We start from the raw sequence: 21,981 nt of genomic DNA, 5'->3' as shown, positions 1-21,981 counted from the left end.
CTTTTTTGTCCGTAAATTATGCAAGAAAAAGATAGCTTCCAGCAAATGTTTATTATCTTCAATAATAGCTTTAAGGGGGTGGATAGTTTATGTTCTTTTCTTTGATAAGCTGGACAACAAGTAGGCAATTCAACACCACTTGCAGTTCTTTATGACCAATTTCTATTGCTAAACCAACACTTAAAAAACTACGATTGATTGTACACTATCTGATACGATAATTTAATTGATTGATTATATCCTGGCATGCATATTAATCCAGCAACCACCATGTAGAAAGTGGGGAATAGAGTCGAATGAATACAGAATACAGAAGATTCATATATATAGTTTTTGCAAGTCGAATAATAGGAAATCCAACGCAAAAAACATACCGTTATATTTTAAAATTAGAAGACTTGATGATACATTTTTCCCAATGCCAGAGTATGGAAGATGCATAGTACACAAATACTACCATCCTATTCAGTGAAAATCTAGTCAACAAATCACAATAATTACAGTGTAGTATGAACTCGGGGCAGATGTAGATCATAACTTATGGGTTCATCTGAACCTATAGCTTTGGCTCGGACCATGTATATGTGTTTAAAAAATTCACTAAATAAATACAAATAATGGATGTCGAACCCTATAAATCAAATGGAATGTAGTAGAATCCGAAACTTGAACCAGAATGGTCAAATCCACCTCTGTACGAACTAATAAAGCGAACATTTCTTATTTCCCTTTATTTTTTTTCCATTGATACACTAGTCAAATTGGAATGTTGATAAATGATAATGCATATGAGTAAGAATGGTATATCATTTACAAAAACATATCATAAAGCATCTCAGTTACATTTTGTTGGGCTACTTACAAGACTGTTGTAAATACATGTTAGTAAAAGAGGCTACTTCATAATGTTCTACTTCTGTAGACTCAAAAAAACTGGAAGTTCATTATGTTGGTTAAGTGTTGCTTTTACTATGCACTTATCTGAGCTGAAATGTAGGACTCAACTTCAGTATCTTCTTAGCCAAATTGCGAATATCTTCTCGTGAAGATTCAGTAGATATTCGTACAAGTTCATCCAATGCTCCACTCAACACGAAATCTCTAGCATTACCCTCTGCCATAGCCATTAGGAAAAAGTCATTATTCAGCTCAGATAAGAACCTGTAGGTTACTAAAAATGACTTCAAAGGGAAATAAAGAAATTATCAACGAGTGAATGAGTAGCATATGTGAAATAGTTAACAGTAGAAGTGTTTGCTGAAATTCAAATATACAAAACAAAACTATTACTTGACCATAGTAGTTTCTAATACAGGAAGGGAGCCTAGTAGCAACGATCAAGTTATCTCTATATAGGTCACGAGTTCGAGCCGTGGAATCAACCAATGATGCTTGCACTAGGGTAAGCTGCCTACATCACACCCCCTTGGGGTGCGGCCCTTCCCCAGACCCTGCATGAACGCAGGATACTTTGTGTACCAGGCAGCCCAATTTTTTTTAGTAGTTTCTAATACAGCTTCCGGGGAAGAAAGAAGTATGAGAATTGGTACATTAGAACTTTAAAGTATATTATGCCGCTTAACTCTTGTATGAGGTGGATAAACCGCAAGTAAGTAAGAAGTTTTTGCTACTCGATAATTTGATGTTTGATAGTAGGCTATATAGTTGATATTTACACCTTAATATGACCATACTTCGTGGTTGTTTTATAGAAAAATTGCCAACAAAAATGCTCTGAATAGTGTTCTTTTGTTTCGCAGGGAATATTATATGAGAGGAAGCAACATGGAGTGTTTTGGAGGCAATAATGTGAAGAAAACGCCCACTCGAGAAGTACCCGAGCACTAAGAAGCAGAAAATGGCCTGGGCAAGAAGTCCACCGCGATAGATTAAACTCGTGAGGCAGAAAGGTCAGCTCTCACCGCGGTCGACCGCGACCGCGGTGCACTGTTCACGCTGCTGGAAGTTTGAGGACCAAAGTGTAATTTCGGGGAAACTTTTGTAAACCCTTATAAGCTTTAGAAACTCGCCCAAGATTGTTCTAAGTTTTTCTAAAACTACTTTTGGAGGCAAGAACAAGTGTGAGAAGATCAAACAAACATTAGAGTTTTTCTATCTCCTTTTAATTCTTGCAATTTTACATTATGAACAATTTAGTAGTTCTCTCTTATTTTGTTATAAGTAGTTAAACACTTATCTAAGGTTGATGGAATTGTTGGTCCTCAAATATTTTTTCCTAAACATTTTTTTTTTTGGCAATCCGCTAGGCAAGCGCCTAGGGGTAGTTTTTTATTAATAAAAGAAAAGAAAATACAACAATTAGGAAAAGTACAAATAAGGGGGACAATAGCACCGGTATTGTTACCCATATGCCTTGGCTATATAATCACTCCTCTGCGCCTCACACTGCCTTATGATGACAGCCTCATGTAGAGGATTCATGGTGTAGCTGTCGGCAACGTCTCACGAGGGCATATAATCTCATAGCCATGTGGATATTTTTCCAACGTCGGCAACAATTTATTTTTTATCTAGAGTAGCTAAACAATTTATTTTTTCCATTTTCTCTTTTCTCTTTTCTTCTTCTTTTAATTTTAAAACCCAAATCCCCCATTACAATACCCCCCCCCCCCCCCATTGTCAATCTCTCTCTCTCTAAACCCTAACCCCCCAATACTCTCCTTCTTCTTCTTCACTTACACTACCCCCCTCCCCTATCTCCATTCCTCTCCTCTTTCCTCCCTTAAGGTATGATTCTAACCCTCCCTTCTCTTTTCTTTTTGTATTTTGTTGTTGTTTATGATAGTTTGAGGTTGATATGGTGTTGTAATTGTTGTAGATGTTTTTGTAGTTTCTTCTCCTTGTTTTTTCTATTTTAATTTCGTTTATGAGAACGTTTGGTGAAGGGGCTGTGTAATTAATGTTTGGAACGGTGTTTGTTGGTGGGTGATTGAATGACACAAGTGTGGAGTGTGTTGGTGTAGTTGTATACTTGATTTGGGAGGAGTTTTGATAGACTCATGAGGGCTAAATGTGTTTGGATAATGCCCCGCCCATAAGGTGTTTTGAAAATTGCCCCAATGGAGATATAAGGAACTATTGTGACATGGTTATGGTGAAGTCTGAGTAACCATCCATAGTCACATATTTTGCGCACTCACTAATAGGCGTTTCGTTATTTGACAGGTGCAATGAGTTCAGCTAGAAAGAGACGAAACACCAGGCCCTCCACTAGTGGATCGGGAGGCTCCTCACGAGCTAGGAGCCAAGCCAGTGCACCTCAGTTCGATAGCACTCGGTTTGTATCCAGAGCAGCGGAGGATAGGTACAACCAGAAAGCAGCTAAGAAGTTACAACATGAGGTGCACATTGATCGCACGGCTTTGGAGGTGGAATGCCCCAATATGTTTAATGAGCTGAGGCGGTGTCAGCTGGACATCTTCTTCGAGATACCGGAGGAGGCTAATGTTCAACTAGTAAGGGAGTTCTATGCGAACTTGCCAGAACATGAGAATGGGATTGTGACGGTGCGCAATACCCCGGTAAACGCATCCCTCGACACCATCCGCAGGGTATACAGGCTACCAGTGTTTCGGGGTGAATTTGATCCTTATCGTACTTTTAGCGATACACGGGCCTTGTGGGGAACTCTTCTTGATACTATTTGTATGCCGGACGGAGAACACCTATGGATCAAGCACAGGATTACTCTCAACTCCCACTGTCTGAATTGGGAGGCTAAGTGTTGGCTCACCATTGTCAACAGTCGATTGTTGCCATCCAGCAACACGACAGATGTTAATCTACCACGAGCGTCCACAATCCACTGTTTCATGTCCCACAGTGATTTTGATGTGGCCCGGCTCATCCATGAAGAGATGTTCATTAGATCACCTGAGCTAACCAAGGGCCACTACTTCCCTTCGCTGATCACCCGGTTGTGCCGTATTGCTAGAGTCCCTGAAGACCCTCGGGTTGATGGGAGATTGCCACTAAAAGCCCCGTTCCGGGCGAAAAAAATTGGAATTGGACGAGAGCCGGTGGTGAATGTTGATGATTGATGATGATGATGAGGTAGCTGCGGTTCCTCCTCCTCCGATAGTTGATGTGGCAGGCCCATCTCAGCCACGCCGGAACACCCGTATGACAGCTTTGGAGCACTGATTTGGGTGCCCGTGTTGATGCGGTGGCTAAGAGGCAAGTGAAGTCGGAGAAGAAATTCTTGGCTGGTTGAGAGCGTTGGGACGTGCGTGCAACGTGAACCCAGAAACTGTCTCCGATCAGGAGTGAGCCTTCAGGGAAGTTCCTTAACCTCACTGTTCTTTAAATTTTTAAACCATGGGGACATGTCTTCGTTTTAAGTGTGGGGCGGGGATACTTCATTGTATGTCTGTAATTGTAGGCATAGTTGGGTGTTATCAATGCTAATTCCAGAAAAGGAATAATAGGAGGAAATAAAGAGGAAAAAGAAGCCAATAGCTCTCGATGATTATTGCATTACTACCTGACATGCATGATGACCAAGTTTAATCCATCAACTGCATAAGGCTGCAGCTGTGTGACCAAGACAGAAAAAATGGAACATGAAGAAACTGATGCCGTTTTTTCTTGTTTGAGAGGATTCAGACCTAGACAAATGCATATGTTGTGCTCAGGAGCAATACAGGAAGCATAAACATATGTTACCCAACACTTAAAGTTACCATTAGCCATAGTCACGTTAAGATTAACTATCAACAACAACCACGCCGCAGTCCAAAACAAGTTGGAGTCGAGATATGAATCCTCACTCTTTTTCTTTTTAAGCTCAACTCATACAGATGACAAAAATGATTTTCAAGGATATGCAGGCGGGAAATTGATTAATAACTACAGAATCCTTAATAATATTAGTTATATGTTCAACAGAGTTACAAAAACACTCTGTTTTACATTTATGTTTTCTTCTCATTTCAATTTGAATGTATGTATCTAGAAACTTGCAAAATGTAATCTTTACTTTTTAAGTACTATAAATAACTTCATATATGGTCATTTTGAGGCAGAGAGTATTATATCCCCAGACAAGCACTTGCCAAGGAACAAACTAGGCCAGAAGGTTTAGCTGTTTTCAACTATCATAAAAACTATATACATCTGCATATTACTCTAATAGGTTTCCTGAATCATCATCTATAACAAGAAATAAGTTTGGACAAGTAGCTAACCATTTTGTGCCAAATGGCAAAGAGCAAGTTCAATGTGGCGCTTTGTCGAAGAAGAAGCACTGTTAGAGTTGGTTATCAACCATCTTAGAACACCATCTTCCATAAGAGTAGAACGGCCTTTCCTATGTCCTGGAAAAATAATACAAGTCAAGAGCATGCTACAGGAAAATAGTAATTACATCCACGTCTGAAGCATGCAAACCTTGAATTGTTCCTCGTGATTCACACTTTGCAAAGTTGGCCAATCCTCTGGCAACCTGAGCAATGACGTCAATGTTTCCAGATCTAGCCATTTCTAACAAAGCTTTAACAGCTCCATCTTCTCTCAACGTAATATGTAACTTTTCTGTCATAAAACCATAAATGAACAAATCATCCAGCCAGAGGGTCAAGGAAACAGAATGTTTCTTTTAATCCAAAAGATGTTGAGGAAGATAATGCATTGCGAACAACTAGCACTAGTCACTCCACGAATGCACATGAAAGTAGAAAGCTTAGCGAACATAATGCAAATTAATTCTCCATCTTTTGTGCAGAGTGACTACACATACTACAGTATAACCTACCGTTTCCACACAAATTTGCAATTGCTCCTGCGACCATTCGAAGAGTTTGGGGGTCATCAGTTCTGACAGCTGTATTGGATAAAAGTCGAGCACCTCCTTTACTTGATATTAATGCTTGATTCATTTCTGAACAGGTTAAAATTTGAAAGTTTTCAGCACAAAGCAAGTAAAATTGGAAGCATCAGCTCTTTACAACAGATTAATGTGAAAAGAAAAGAGCTTTTAGAGGGCTAAAACATCAAACTGACTGGATAATAGTCAAACTGTGTTTTTCTCCAGAACATTAGTGAGCTTAGATCAAACATGCAATTATATTCAGATGTTTACACCTTTAATCTGGAAAAAATAGACAGATTGATGCACAAGATTACTGTCACTTGAACGTTCTATAATGAATGGTTTAAAGGAAATTCCTGTGGTTTTTGAAAGTTGAAGAAGGGAAAGGAAACAAAGGAGTGTTTATATCCTGAATAGTTCTGCACCTGGCAGCCTCCTCCTTTTGTTTGTTTTTATTGTTAGCTTTCTGTTTTTTCTTATTCCACATTTTCATCTGTCCTTGTCCTCTAAATAGATCAGTCAAAGCTCCTGGGCCCAGTTAACTGGTTCTACTGGATTGCATCTAATACAACAACAACAACAACAACAACAACAACAACAACAACAACAACACCGACCCAGTAAGTGGGGTCTGGGTAGGGTAGTGTGTACGCAGACCTTACCCCTACCCGGAAGGAGTAGAGAGGCTGTTTCCGAAAGACCCTTGGCTCAAGAAGATGGAAAAGACGAGAAGAGAAGGGAAAGAACAATATATTAGTACCATCGAACAGAAACCAAAGAAATATAATTAGCATTATAAGAACTAGAAAATAGGTGAAATGCAATAACAAAACCAGAAAATAAGCCAGATGCTATAGAAACGTAAGGATAGGGAGAACACAACATAAATCCCTAGCATTCTAAGACCACCCCTATCGAACTAGCCTCGCCCCTAGACTCGACTACGTCCTAACGTACAACCCTAATGCTCGACCTCCACACGTTCTTATCAAGGGCCATGTCCTCGAAAATCTGCAGCAACGCCATGTCCTGTCTAATCACCTCTCCCCAATACTTCTTAGGCCGCCCTCTACCTCTTCTCGTCCCCGCCAGGGCCAAACTCTCGCACCTCCTCACCGGAGCATCAGGGCTCCTCCTCCTCACGTACCCGAACCATCTGAACCTCGCTTCCCGCATCTTGTCATCCATAGGAGCCGCGCCCACCTTCTCCCGAATAACTTCATTCCTAATCCTATCCATCATAGTATGCCAGCACATCCACCTCAACATCCTCATCTCTGCCCAATTGCGTCTAATATTCTTCTTTTATGGCTAGCACAAAGAAGAATATCCTAACTTACCTCATCGACATTTTAAAAAGAGATGGAAACATGGTTATAAAGGTTCCAGTGAATGAAAAAATCCACACCGAGGAAATTCTTAGAACAGATGAGTATATAATGAAGAAAAGATTCTAAAGTACCATTCATTGCCAAATTGGCAATAGCTCCAGAAGCCACTCTGAGTATAGTTGTATTTTGGGATGATTGCAGCAGCATGAGAAGCGCATCTAAACCACCTTCCTGCACAATCTTTTCCTGATTGCCGTCTGAAATAAGAGAAAAGGACTTAGTTTTTGACTCTGCGTTGATTTCTTTTTCATGAATCAAAATGACAATAACTTGTTCATGCCAGTCTTGTGGAGTTCAATCAGGTTCTGGACCTAGTAGGAATGGTAGAGCACGTTGACTTTCATGCTGCATGGCTGTCGTCAGCTCGTGTCGTGAGATGTTTGGTCAAGGTGATAAAATGGTGGGCTTAAAAATCTCTTCTTCACCTCTCTTCCTCTCAATTCTGATTGATTAGCCAATTACATTTGTTATATAACATTAAGCACCAAAATCTATGTAATAACCAAAATAAAAACCTAATGTCATTCACCTCAAATGCACATATTTGTTGATATGTTTAAAGGTTTAGGAAAGATATTTTGCAACTTTGCAATTTATGCCGTAACTCTAATAATGTCATGGCTTTTTGTGAAGTTGCAAGAGGTAATTCAGAGTATCTGCCCAGCCAAAGAACCATCCTTTTCAGTTACCATTCCAACAAAGATTTATATCAAGCTACTCTGTTTGATGCTATCGACAAACACACCATAGTTTTGACACTTGAATACAACTCAAAAGTCAGCTATACAGACCTTCAGCTGCAAGATTGGCTACCACTTTCACAGCATGAATTTGGACATCCAAATCGGCTGATGACAACAAAGAGATAATCTTCTGGACACCAACTGAATTGCAAAGTCATTAAACCTAGTTAATTTAAGGACTCCAAAAGATAAATCGAAAGAGACATGATTATGCTATTATACAGCAACACTGAGACCTGACTTTAGAATTTAAAAAATTTACCCTCTTCAATTATCTTTGTCATGGTGTTCTGATGGGCAAAAATTCTCTCCCTTGATTCAGTTGATCTGTGCATATTGAATGATCCACTGGTTGTATATTGCTTCATATATGACTTCTTCTCCTGTAAATATCAGATGTTAACTCTAACCAAGGTTTATAATTGACAAGGAACTCCCATGGTAACACTTACCTCAAAGCCATCTTCACTCTCAGGCACAAGCTTCTTCATATTAAACAGCTCATTTTCAGCAGCTTTCCTTTGCTTTTCCTCGATTAGAAGTGTTTGTCTCACTTCGTGTAGTTCGTCATGCAATGCTTTCTAACGGATCATGTTAAGGAAGCAAAGATATCTATAAGTACATTTTCCACTTACAGAATTTATGTTTTTGTTTATGCAATAGAATGCGAAAACATTTCCTGTTCTTGCTGTTTCCTTTTTCACTTTTTTTTTTCTTTTGCAGGAGGGTTGAGAGGGAAGGTGGGCATTGTAATATAATTTAAGTGAATTAAACATTAATCAGAACCTAGAGGGGACAATGTTAGTGTGCTTAACATACCTTTTCTGATAGTAGAACCTGATATTCTGTTTTTAATGTCTGAAGTTCCTCCACAGTTGGTTCATACAGCTGATGCATGTCTTCTAATCTGGATCTAAGTGCATCGATCTCTTTTTCCCTCTGAATCTACAATCAGGAAAAGCAATATGAATCCTCATTTACCATGTTCTCGATTTTAATTAATCTCAAGCAAACATTATATAAAATTGAAATAAAAATGAAAAGTGCTAGAAGTTCTCTATAAACAGTTATTGAGCTTCACCTTCGCTGAGGTTTCATGATCAGTAAATTGTTCTTCAATTGCATGTAGTTGTTCCTTCACATTTTCAACATGAGAATGCTCATCTTTTAACTGTTGTTCCAATTGTGCTATTTTCTCCTCATACATCAGAGTAGTGTCTGCAAGTTCCTTCTGATATATAGATGTTTGCTTTAGATGATGCTTTTTAAGGACAGAAGAAAAAAAACAGAATTAGTTTCTTTTACATAGCAACCTAGGTCATAGAAACAAAAATGGGCTCCTAATTAGTTTCAGCATGATGACAAAAGAAAATTAGATTAACTTCATTGTACAGGCTAATTATAGGCTTTTACAACTTCATTATGCGTAAGTTGATTTTTGCTAAGAAAAAACTTTTAACAAAGTAAGAGCCATGGATTCAGAAAAAAAATTGGAAGTGGATGTCTTATAAAGCAAAAAGAGCATTCCAGTTTAAATGGTGAACCTGCATTAATTCCTCAAGGCCTGTTAATTGCTCCTTCATCAGTTCTAATTGTTGTTGAGCATTTTCAGAGTGAGCACGCTCATCTTCTAATTGCTTCATCAGATCAGCTATCTTCTTCTCATACGATTGAGTGTTCTCAGCAAGTATTTTCTGATATGATGAATTTTCTAGCTGTCGTTGCTACTAACAGAAAACCAACAAGGTTAGTGCCTCAAGCGAATCAATGAGAAGACGATGTCCAGTTTATGACAGAAAACTGGACTCAAAGCTACTAAAAAAGCATAATATCAGAACCATGAAGCAAATTAAAGTTCCAAATCTCCAAATCGCCAACTACTTAAAGAATATCATAGTAAAAATTTCAATTTCCACAAGAACATTTCAGTAGGAGTTCAGCAAGTACATGAAATGGTTTGAAGTCGACCTTAATAATATAATCTATAACATGACAAATTTTTAATTTCCACTGATTATTCAACAAGAGTTTAGACAGAAAACCAGAGAGGTTTGAAGGGCTTAATATTCGTTGTAAAATAAATAAATGAAAGAAACATATAACCAAGACGTGAGGAAAAATAAAAAGAAAGTGAGACTTGGAAAACAAAAGAAAACTAATTTCTTTTTTATGAGAAAACAAGTTCCTTACAGCTGACTTATTTGATAGTTACTTTCTAAAGCAATACACTGTTTCTTTTGATAAGGAATGTAAACAATACATTTATCCAATGTGGAACACTAATACATACACTAGTATGTCGGTACATATGCAACTTAATTACTAAGTCTAACAGAGGAAATAGGTAAAGGGGAATATATAAAAGGATAAAAAAATAGCTCTGTATAACTTTCAACAGAAATATGTGAAAAGAGCATAATTGGTCAACCACATACCTTGCTCTGCTTTAAACTCGTTTCAAGGCGCACAACCTCATCCTGCAATAAATTATTATGATTTTTCTCTATGTTGAAGTCTTTCAGTACGTTTTCCAACTCCACTTTTAAACAGCCATTCTCCTTCTCCAGAAGCTGAAATTAGATAAGACTAGCTTAGGAGCTTTAGGCTACTGGTTTGAGAAAGTTCAAAGTTTGCAGGGGTTGGAACTAAATGCTCATTGTTAGTAAAACATTTGAAAAAAGAAGTCATTCGGCCAAACATACCTTGCTATTATTAAAATCTGATTCTAGCTTCACAATCTCATTTTTCATTGAATTGCTCTGTTTCTTCTGGCGATTTAACTCCTCCAACAGATTTTCAACATCAGACATCAAGCGACTGTTTTCTTTCTCTAGAAACTGCAGAGGATACAATGCATGCAGGGAAATAGAAATCATGGAAGTAAATTATATCAGTTCACTAACCTTCAGAATGAGAAGAAATATAAAAAGGAGAAGATGGCATAAGGATTCCTTGTTTAACAAGCTCAACCTCAGAGAAAGCATATGTATAGAAATCCAATCTCAAAAGCAAAACAAAAGAGGTCAAAAGAATTACCTCGGACCTGGCAACTATACTTCTCTCTGCTTCAGTAAATGATGTTTGACACTCTCTGAGTTTTTTCTCCATAGCCATTTGGTCATTTGCCCTAAACTTTTGCTGCCTATCAACCTCCATAGTGAGTTGCTCCACTTGAGTCTCTAGCTTACGGCATAAGTTCTCGTAATCAAATTCTTCTCTCAACTTTACTGAGTTAACTATTTTCATAGCCTGTATAAAGCGGTGAATGTTAGCTCATGTGGCAAGAAAAATGTGAAGTGTCAACTTCAAAACAGCATAACAGGTATAATATATCAGCAGTAGCGCAAACTTTTTGGGTCATAAATTGGCAGAATGCAGTCTGTCATGTCATGATTAGCAACAACGACCCAGTAAAATCCCACAAGTGGGTCTGGGGAGGGTAGTGTGTACGACGACCTTACCCATACCCCGAGGGAGTAGAGAGGCCGTTTCCGAAAGACTCTCAGCTTAAGAAGACGAAAAGAGACAATATCAATACCACCAATAGAAAACATAGGAAAAATAACATCATGAAAATGAGAAAGTAGATGCAAAGCAAAAGCGATGGACAGGAAAAGGTAATAAAAGGCTCTCTGTAGATCAGTTCATATTTTGCTTTCAAGTGTGTAACTTCTTATAAGAAGGCTCTCTGTAGATCAGTTCAATGATAAGCAGAATAAGGCTAAGCTGCTGCATTGGCTGAAAGCACAGACGAACTACTTCGTTCTCTGACATATGCCGAATGTTATAGATAAAAGAGAGCTTAGGCATTCAAAACAGAGACAAGAATCAAGTTGGTTGAAAGACCAAATGGTTAACACTCCTTCAATATGAGAGATACTTGTAGTAAAGACATGAGTCTCTGCGGAACCAGATTAAAGATAAGATGACAGATTGTGCAAGTATAATTCAGTAGGAAAACTGAAGACAGTTGAGAGGCTAAAGGACTATAAACAAATTGTTGAACGTAATAAAAGAGCACCAATCTCACCCGTTGTCCAAACATTATTGTGCTTGTGGTCTCTGCATAATGTCGGGAAGATGGTCCAATAGTTACAATAAGTGAAGTTCGTGCAGAACCTGTTTCATTAGCTTATATTATTTTCAAATAATCAAATACCAATAAAGCCAAGAATTGCATTCACGTAATACAAACTTACAGCCTAGGCTGTCAAACACAAATTAGATACAAACCATAGAAACCGTCACAATCAGGCATGATGAGCAATTAATGTATACAGAAGTGTACAGTCCATACTCCATCCAGTAATGAAAAATTCAATAGTCAAGTCATAATTAGACATGTGTCTAGAGAAATAGATAGATCGAGTGATATTTTAGCTTTCAGGAAAGGAAGAACAGAAGTTAGTCACAATTATCTGCAATAGCTACCAAAACCTTTCCCATACAACATGCAATCTAATATCTGGAATCAACTTAGACATGAAAATTCATTCTTACGCATATAAAAGCCACATAGATATTCATTTTACTGAGCATTAGCTTGAATCAATTCAACTGTTATCTTCTTTATCACTTCACAAGGAACATACATTTCTTAATCAAAAAAGAAGGAACATTCTTTGTTGTGAACTTATATGTTAATTGAAGATCAATGAGGTACAGGTAGTGGTAGATGTAGTTTTTTTTAGTAATGGTAGTGTCTATCTCCCATCAACACAGATACCTACGTTGCTCGGATTCTTTGAAAATGTCATCGGATGCGTGTCGGATCCTCCAAAAGTAGTACACTTTTTAAGGATCTGACATGGATGCGGTGGCCTTTTGGAGAGTCCGTGCAATATAGACAGATACTAGGTAACTCTACCCAGTAAAGCTTATGCAGCTAGTAAAAAATTAACTAGCGTTATTTTCTCCCTTGATGGGAATTGAACTTTGGTCTCTCATGGTGGAAACAACCTCTCTACTCCCTCGGGGTAGGGGTAAGGTCTGCTTACACACTACCCTCGACCTCACTAGTGGAATTTTACTGGGTCGTCATCGTCGTCGTCGTCGTCGTCGTCGTCGTCGTTGTTGTTGTTGTTGTTGTTGTTGTTGTTGTTGTCACTCATGGTGGATGTAGGGTAAAATTATTTGAGGTCATATAAAGCAGGAATTTATTTGGGAGGCCAAATAATAGATTTTTGAATAGAGTGTTCACGCCAAACTCCTTGGGACAGGATACTACTTACTAATATATATATCCACATGTAGAAAAATACACAATAAATTTTTAAAATATATTTATAGTAGTGAAGAGCTAGAATAACTAACTCCACGGACTGAGAGGACAAGTAGTTCAAGTGAAGAAGATTCAAACATTACAGTGAAAGAACAGGGCATAAGAGCACATGCTCTTACATACAAACAATCAAACATACAGTGAAAGAACAGGGCACAAGATTACACTTACTTGCAAGTAACCTCTACATGACAATGGACAATATTTTGAGATCTAAAAGAGCTAAAGTAAGTGAGAGAAAAATTCAAATAACCTCCAAATGAATCACGAAGAAGCCGTGTTAGTTTAGAATCTCTTGTAGGTATATGAGGACTGTTCTCAGCCAGGGCGTTTATACATTTTCCCAAAGAAGTAAGAGAGAGATTAATAAACTTAGCCTCTTCCAACAAGCGACCTTCACTCCCTGCAACACAGTGAAAGAATCAAAGACTATGTTTATTAATCTGGAGAATGAACCAAATAAAAGTAAGAGATTTATGAACATGTATTGCAGGCTTTCACTTCTTCAAGTTTCGATCACCACACTACCACAATGTCCCCACCTCCCAGAAACAGCCTATGTGTGAAGATTTCAAATAAGAAATCAAAATGAACTTGTAAGTTTGAATATAAGAATAACAAACCAGATTTGTCTATTCGCTCTGATCCTGCAAGATCAACTATTAGCAGCTTGCTTTTACGAACAATAGGTATCTGATTGCCATGTCTATCAGTTTTGCTGTCTTTCTCTCCAAAAGAAGAGTCGGTTTCTTCATCAATTTTTACAGATTTACGGATGTTAACCTGAAGAAGGATAAGTCAGGACAAATTAATAGAAATGTTACCTGTCTTGTAATAAGATTTTTTTTTTAAAAGCATGTTACGGTTCAGAAAACTATGTTAAACACTGTAGAGAAAGTGGACCTTGGCATAACTCAACCTCAAAAGCTAGCTCATAAGGAGAGGATTGCACACGATATATAAGAAAGCAATAGCTTATTCCCTCACCAATGTGGGACAATCTAACACCTTTCTGCACAGCCCAGGACTGGAGCGGAGCGTGGAAAAAATAATATGGGAGTCCAACATTATGCAATCAAGAATAACAATGGGTCTGAGTATAATACTGTGTAAAGAAAATGACAATGAGCCTAACTCAAATCAAAAGCTAGCTCATGAGGTAAAAATTGTCCAAAAACATATAAGGAGACAACAATTGCTTTCATTCACCAATGTAGGACACTCTCACACTCTCCGACAGACCTAGGACTAGACGTCTGGAGTGTGAATAAAATAACATGGGATTCGAACATTGCATAAACAAAGTACAGGAATGGATCTCGCTCTGATTCCAATGTACAGAAAATGGACATTGAGCTAGCTCAACCCCAAAAGCGAGCTCATGAGGTGAGAATTGGCTAGGCCCATATAAGGAGACAACAGTCTATTCCCTCATTAATGTGGGACACTCTAACACACATTGTAGAGAAATATATAGCACCATGAGACCTAGTGGCAATAGTTTGCAAAGAAAAGTAAATCGATCAAAAATGTTATGATAAGAATAAGTCATGAAAATAAGGTGAAAATACTTCGTGGACAACATTATAATTTAGATATCTGATAAGAAGCCAGGATAGACAGGCTTCAGAAATTGATGGAACAATTTTTCCTATCTATAGCTAATGCCACTATCGGAATTTGGTGGCATCTCCTTGGTGAAAGATGTACTGAAATTATCCTACAAATTCTTTCCGCGAAACCTTCTATACGAAGTATGCTTAATTTTAAAGATCTTAAATGCATGAGCCGGAACAGGAGAAATGGTCAAAATAAAGTTGTGTATCTTCGTTCCTCAACTTTTTGCAATAAAAGAATAGCCGAGGAGAGTTAATACATACCATAAGAATTGAATGGCTACGTGATGATTCGGTATTTAACTTAGTATTTGCTGCAAGACGGTTGGCTTCTCCAATTTGCAGTAGTTGCAAGAAGTGGTCAAGATCCTGAATCTTGACCACTGTAGCACCAGGGACAGATACTTCTCCAGTCTTAGCATCTTCGACAATTGGGATGTTTATCTTTTCAGGAGCAAGCAAATCTTGGATAGACTCCATGTACAACTGATGCATCAATTACAATGTCAGTTACTAGCCGTGAAACTCATAGATACAACGGACTCCATAACAACTAACAAATAAATGTTAGACCATTCGGAAGAAAATATATGGACAAATTTACACCACTACTGGTATAAACTTTTTCCTGATAAATTTAATGATGTGTTAAAGAATTAAAAGAATAAGTAGATGGAAATATACTAGGCGGCAATAAGGTACAGCAATAGTAAAAAGTTGCTTTGATGTGCTTCTTTTTCTAATTGAAAAGTCTGACCATGTGACAGTAATTACCGTCTCAAAAGGTTCTTAATCTCGACAAGAACATAGAAGTTATAGTGACCATTCAATCAAATGTTGAACCTCAAAATCTAGCATTGGTCATCACTCATCAAGCTACCCAGTTGAGAAGCATCGACATGTCCAACAACCAGAATGATGTCTTATATCTTTAATTCCCAAAAGAGCTTAGCATTGAACTGCCTCATTAATATATCTCAAAAAGTATTTTTCTCGTTGAAGAATACTTTCAAGGTAATGCTATCACATTTAAAATTTAACCGATTCAAGAGAATAAGAACACTTTCTACAAGCATTAAGTTGTAAAGGGCATTCACCTATTGTCCACTTCTCTTACATATTTCCAGTTTTTGGATCAGATGCAATGACTACATTAATTACAGTATAACCACCTTTCTCTAGAGTTGGGCAGTAGTAAGAAAATTTTACTGCTAACAAGGAAATAGAGGATGTCAAGATGCCAATAGAAACATCTGATGCTGGCTATCCCTAATGTTGAATGTATGAGATTAATAGTTAAAACTTCAAGCTATTCAACAAACTTTATACCTAATGAACAACCATTTTCCTGTCCGAGTTTTAAATTTTCTAAATGCAAAAGCAAACTGCGCGACAAACCTACAAACAGCATTAAAATCCAAATTCTTGGATTTTGCTTAGTCTTTGCTATCAGTGTACATGGATTCATTAATTTGCATATCTGTAGCTTCATAAGTTAAAATGCAGTGCTCTACTACATAAGATACAAACTCGGATACCTATGCAAACAGATTTCATCATGTTAACCAATATGAATACCTGCACATAGGACATCTCCACACTGTCAGATGCGGGGGTTGTATTGACAATAATATCCTCCAAAGCTCTAACCATGATGCCACGTTCCGAGACATCATCTTTACCCAATCTACCAAGTGTATAAGTCTTGCCAGTACCTGTTTGACCATAAGCCATAACTGTCCCATTATATCCATTCAACACGCTCTGCAAAAATCAATCAAATTACGTTTACGCAGATTAAACAAGAAATAAAATAGTCACACACAAAATCAAACCATGGTTTTGTTTCCTACAACATAAATCAAGAAAAAAAAGGAAGAAATCCATAGTTGTATAGCATAATAAAGGTTCTGTAGGTTTTACTCAAATAGAGAGCCACGTAAACCCTACTAGTATCTTTCATGTTTGTTAGGACAAAATAGTTTCACTGAACATTGGGATCACAAAATATCCATATCTTTCACCAACTCTAGAAGACAACATTAGTCTTAGATACACCTTTAATTGATCAGTCTAGCTTGTATTTAGTATGACATAAACTTTAACAGCCAACAAGAATGCACATCAATCAACCTCAAGTAACTTGAAATACAGTCTTAGTAAGTAATTACTAGTGATTAAATATATATTAAAAAAAGTAGCAATAGCATTTCTCACAGAATAGGAACGTGTGCTAATGTTGGTCTTTGGGAAGGGATGGTGTTTCATGGAAAGGCTGAGAAAGCAAGCGGTTTGTCTTAAGCTAACCGCTTCCTGGAAATTCTTTTCTGCTCTTTGGGGGCTTTTGGACCCCTCTCACTCTTTTTCATAGTTAGAAGGGAGAAGGAATCACAAAAAGGTCTGACAGGATTGCGACTGGCAGGTTCCAACAATAACTCAAGTTCTCCTACGCCTATTTAGCTAATTGGGCAGTTGGTAGAGGAAATTCACAGCTCTGATTAAAAGTTGGAATTTATTACAACAGATAATATCCAACTGCGGTGAAACTCAATGCCCTGATCATTGAATACAAGAGCTAACTATATCTTCCCGAGTCAAATGAATTATATACATAACTACATTTCATAACCTATCACTGCTTACTAGTAATCATCAACAAACTAAATAAAATAAACATTCCAATAAAAACCTATCATAAACCATAACCAAAAGCTACTAGCTTTTCATAACTGAATTACTCCCAAGAAGTTTCATGGACATTTAATGTAAACAAATACATGAAAACTTGCTAATTTCTATGATAGCACACTACAGAGTATAGACTACACTTCTATATCTTGTTCAACCCACTGTAGCTGCCACCACACCACTTACCTCAACTACAGGCTTTGCAACTGTCTCATAAACGCGCTTTTGCGAAGCACTTTCAGCAAAAACTTCATCAAACTTGTAAAACTCAGAATTCCAATTGTTCTTTCTCAGCTTTAACTTCTTGAGCTGCATGATTAAGGAAGTAGTTAGATCAATTTCGTAAGTTATAACGAATTCAAAGACAGGGAAAAAGACAAATAGACATGCAAATTCGCAGTAGAGATTAATCACCTCAGGCTGCACTTCAACGCAATCCGCAAAATCAGCATCTGAAAGAAGATCCTCGGCATTTCTTGGTCGAACTCTGACTGCTACTCTAACTCTTCCAGGTTCTAGGAAATTTCATTGTATTTGCTCAGTATGTTGCATGATTTTGACAAATGACCAAATTTAATGATGACATAAGATAATATACAACATGTACAAACAGGTCCACAGCACATAATATCTGACAATTGCATACTTACCACAATCCCTAACAAGGACTTAAGATGTGATTATCATTGCATATAACAACTCTAACTGAAATGGCGTATGGTATAAAAGCGGCTTGTATAGTAGATAATCCTAGGTAATGTGGGTGTTCACTACTCATTGATTGTTTTGTGCAAAAGGTGATTTTTCTGATGCACATTACTTGAGCCTGTAGATCATTCCATTGTTTCCCCACCAATCAATTCATGAAAATTCCTTTATTGTTGTCACGTCATGTAACACCCCAGACTTTAGACAAAGTCCCACGTCGGCAAAACACAAGAGAGATGCTGGGTATATAAGTTAACAAGCCTTAAACCCTAGTGATGCGTTTTAAACCCGTGAGGCCTATGCCCAGAGCGGACAGTACCACTAGCGGGTTGGGTTGTTACAGATGCTTTGATACCATCTGTAGCAGCCCAGCCCGCTAGTGATACTGTCCACTCTGGGCCTAGGCCCTGACGCGTTTTAAACCCATGAGGGCCTAGGCCCATAGCTGACAGTATCACTAGCGGACTGGACTGTTACACGTCAATTGGGGCATGGGGGAACCTTAGAAGCAAAGTGCGGCCCTAATATTCTCAACAAAAATGAATCCTTTTGATAATCTCATAGAAGCCTAGAACTTTACCAAAAACCAGACTTTCTCCTATCCACTTTCCACTTGCAAAATTCTATGTTAAATAGTCTTACACATTATTCTCTTCTTTTTTTGGCTCAAACATGAAGGCTCTGTTGGTCAACCGTCACTCAATGCTCATGTGGATTTGGGAGATGAGGCCATATCCTAATCGGGGTTTAACCGGAAAAAAAAATACTTTTTCCCTGGAATTGCAATTTTCTTTAGCATCCGGTTCTAATGTTAAATGGGCAATAGTATTAATGGACGTCGATATAAAGGAATAAATACAGAGTTTGAGATTGAGGTGCAGTTGATTGATTGATCGCTAACTTTGTCAGCACCTTTACTTGCACCAATAACATGAGCTGAATGATAGGGGGTAAAATGACTAGCGCATCACAACTAATTTAAAGGATCTCCACATTACAAAATTTTCCAACATTTGTTAACCAAAGTTACACATCATGCACCCTACTCTCACCTCAAACACTTCAAATCTCACTTCCAGATAAAAACAAAAAATATACAGCTTTCCGTACCAAAATTCAACTTAGCTCTTCCTTTTCTATTTTCCTTTTTCATGTGTGGAAAAGACCCTTTTTATACAACTCAAATGTTATGTAACTGCCACATCAACAACTTCATGTCTGAACATTTTTCAAGAGTATTACTTCCTTGTCCCTTGTGTGTCACACTTTTCTTCTAGTCTGTCCCAGAAAAGGACACATTTTTTCTTTCTTAAACTCTATGTACATTCAGACATCCTCACTTAGAATGGAACGGAGGGAGTACAACTCAATCCTCAATAAATAAAAAACAAAACATAAACCAGTACAACCACAAACCCAGTAATATTCCATAAGTTGCGTTTGGGGAGATAGTGTGTATGCAGACCTTAACCCTACCCGGCAGGTAGAGAGGCTGTTTTTGAAAGACCCCCGACTTTTTTCACAAATACAAACACAAGACCCTCGAAAGGAAAAACACAAACCAGTAAGTACCCAAATACAAGAATGTTCATTTTTTCCATAACCACCAACAAAAACCAATTATAACAAGAAAATTCTAAATTCACTAACACAATATACCCATTAAACTTTTTCTAACAAAAAAGGTACCTGGGTCATTGTCTTGAGGAGGAGCTCGAATTCGTGAAGTGGGTGTAACAGAACGTCTTGAATTTATTTTCGAACGCTGTTGTTGCTGCTGCTGTTGTTGCTGTCCAGTGGCATTATTAACGTTACCATTAACAGCCCCATTATTTCTTCCAGAAGCATTATGAGGAGGTAATCTTTCAGACTTATGTGAAGATGATGGTCTACCTGTAGCATTAGAACTCGCCATTTTTTCAAATAAAAAACAAAACCCAGAAACCAAAAAATGGAGAAAAGGAATTCAGAGTAAGGAGAAATAGTTCATAAGAAGAGATGAAGAGAAATATAGAATATAGAGAGAGGGATTCACGTTAGGGAAAATTATAGATAATTTTATTAGAAGAGGACGGCACGTACAATATTTGATTGAGAAGTCGGATTTGAAAGCTTTAGATAAAAAAATTGAGTCTTTTGTTTTTTTCCTTTTCTTGAATTCCCGCCTTGTTTCTCTGTCCTCTTTTTTGGCTTTCATCCAATACTCGCATTGGAGCCCGACTATATCCGGATTCTCGCTTAGAACATCATTTGGGGGGACACGTTCTCTACCAAAGATTTTTTCATAACAATAATTCGAATCCAAGACATCTGGTTAAGAAAAAAGCAGTCTCATCCAGTGCATCATATACTTTGGTGGTCTCTCTTTGCCTTTTTCAAATGGTTTTGTGGGTACCTTAATTAATTAAGTGGACTTAATCTTGCCAAAAGATTTTTTCTATTTTGATCTAATGTAATAGTCTAATATTTAGTTAGGTGAAAATCTTTAAAGTTGATATCTTTATTTTGAAATTTGAAAAAAAAAAAAAAAGAAGGTATTTAGCTACCCATATACCTTGACTATCAGATAGGAAGATATTCTAATATTTTGTCTTTTACTAGAAATTAAAATTTGCCTTTCATGATTTTCATTCATTGAATGATAGGTACACTATAATGATAATTTAAAATTATACTTAAATAGACAATTAGGTGGAGATATGATAAAAGAAATTATTCACGATCAGATGCAGATGTAGTACACTAGTTATAAATTCATCCGTGCTTAATAATTTTGGCTCATAGCATATATAAGTGTTAAAAAATTTACCAAGTAAGCATAAATGATATATTTCGAATGCAATAAATGAAATGAGTTGTGATAAAATGTTAAATTCGAACTTGAACTCATAATATTCAAAATCCTAAAATACCTATATACACGATAAACAAGAGTAATATATAGTGTTTGTTTGGAACCCGTAGAAATATATTACTTGTAGATATTTATAACATCAAAACATACTTTACCAACTTTCGAAGAGAATAAAGTGAAAGATATTTTAGATGAATCTGCAAAAAGGAAAAAGTTAAAAAGTGACTAGTGTACACGGTACCTTAAGGGGTCGTTTGGTATGAGGTATACAAAGATATAATGTTGATATAAAAATTTAATATCACCTTAATATTAGGGTTGCTTATCGGGCGGATTGGGCGGTTAATTACTCTTAACGATTTGGCTTAATGGTTATCGGCTTTTAAATGTATTAATCCGTTAGCCACTCGATAAGATATCAAGCAGATTAGTATCGGTTTAGCTCTTATCGGACGGTTATCAGCCTATTTCAATCTATAGTGTGTTGATTAATAATTAACGCCTACGTAAGAATGATGTAGTGTGTCATGTGTTGTAGAGTGAAAAGATGAAGCAATGGTTGCCAACCATCACATAGAAAAGCAAGAATATGAATGGGAATCACTGTACCAGTCATTATTTATAGGCATTGAAGAGCGATCATAATCATCAAACTGAGAAAACAACATTTCCTTATTCATTACATATAGCAACATTATACAAGTAGCCTAGTAATATTTCAATGGAGGAAAAACTATTGTTTCCTTATTGATTTAAGATCATATGCTATTGAATATCCATTCAACTAAAACATTCAAATTGCAGAGAGAGATCATACAGTAGGGTACACATACCTACTGGTTGAAATTTAGGCGTTAGGGTTTTTGAGTA

The 21,981-nt window shown here is 37.2% G+C and overlaps 1 protein-coding gene across 2 annotated transcripts; it reads right to left on the bottom strand.

The window, feature by feature from the left end:
• Window positions 1-771: 771 nt before the first annotated feature.
• Window positions 772-20,378, bottom strand: LOC107813764 (kinesin-like protein KIN-UC). 2 transcript variants are annotated; one of them, XM_075224813.1, is made up of 22 exons: window positions 19,947-20,378; window positions 17,964-18,064; window positions 17,736-17,858; window positions 16,440-16,625; window positions 15,126-15,347; window positions 13,869-14,028; window positions 13,499-13,648; window positions 11,995-12,083; window positions 11,001-11,213; window positions 10,667-10,801; window positions 10,400-10,534; window positions 9,509-9,688; window positions 9,046-9,225; window positions 8,784-8,909; window positions 8,417-8,545; window positions 8,227-8,347; window positions 8,013-8,105; window positions 7,293-7,418; window positions 5,774-5,899; window positions 5,410-5,553; window positions 5,208-5,336; window positions 772-1,114 (listed from the first exon to the last, which is right to left on the bottom strand). In XM_075224813.1, exons 1-22 carry the CDS (start codon window positions 20,170-20,172, stop codon window positions 978-980), a joined length of 3,231 nt encoding a protein of 1,076 aa, XP_075080914.1. In that variant the 5' UTR covers window positions 20,173-20,378; the 3' UTR covers window positions 772-977. The 2 variants fall into 2 exon arrangements, with proteins under 2 accessions (XP_075080914.1, XP_075080915.1); XM_075224814.1 differs by having other exon boundaries at window positions 9,046-9,195.
• Between the last annotated feature and the right edge of the window lie 1,603 nt (window positions 20,379-21,981).

This window comes from Nicotiana tabacum, chromosome 11 (genome assembly GCF_000715075.1).
Source record: "Nicotiana tabacum cultivar K326 chromosome 11, ASM71507v2, whole genome shotgun sequence".
Lineage (NCBI taxonomy): Eukaryota > Viridiplantae > Streptophyta > Magnoliopsida > Solanales > Solanaceae > Nicotiana > Nicotiana tabacum.
The sequence above is the reverse complement of the archived record's forward strand: the minus strand, read 5'-3'. Positions and strand labels throughout refer to the sequence as shown.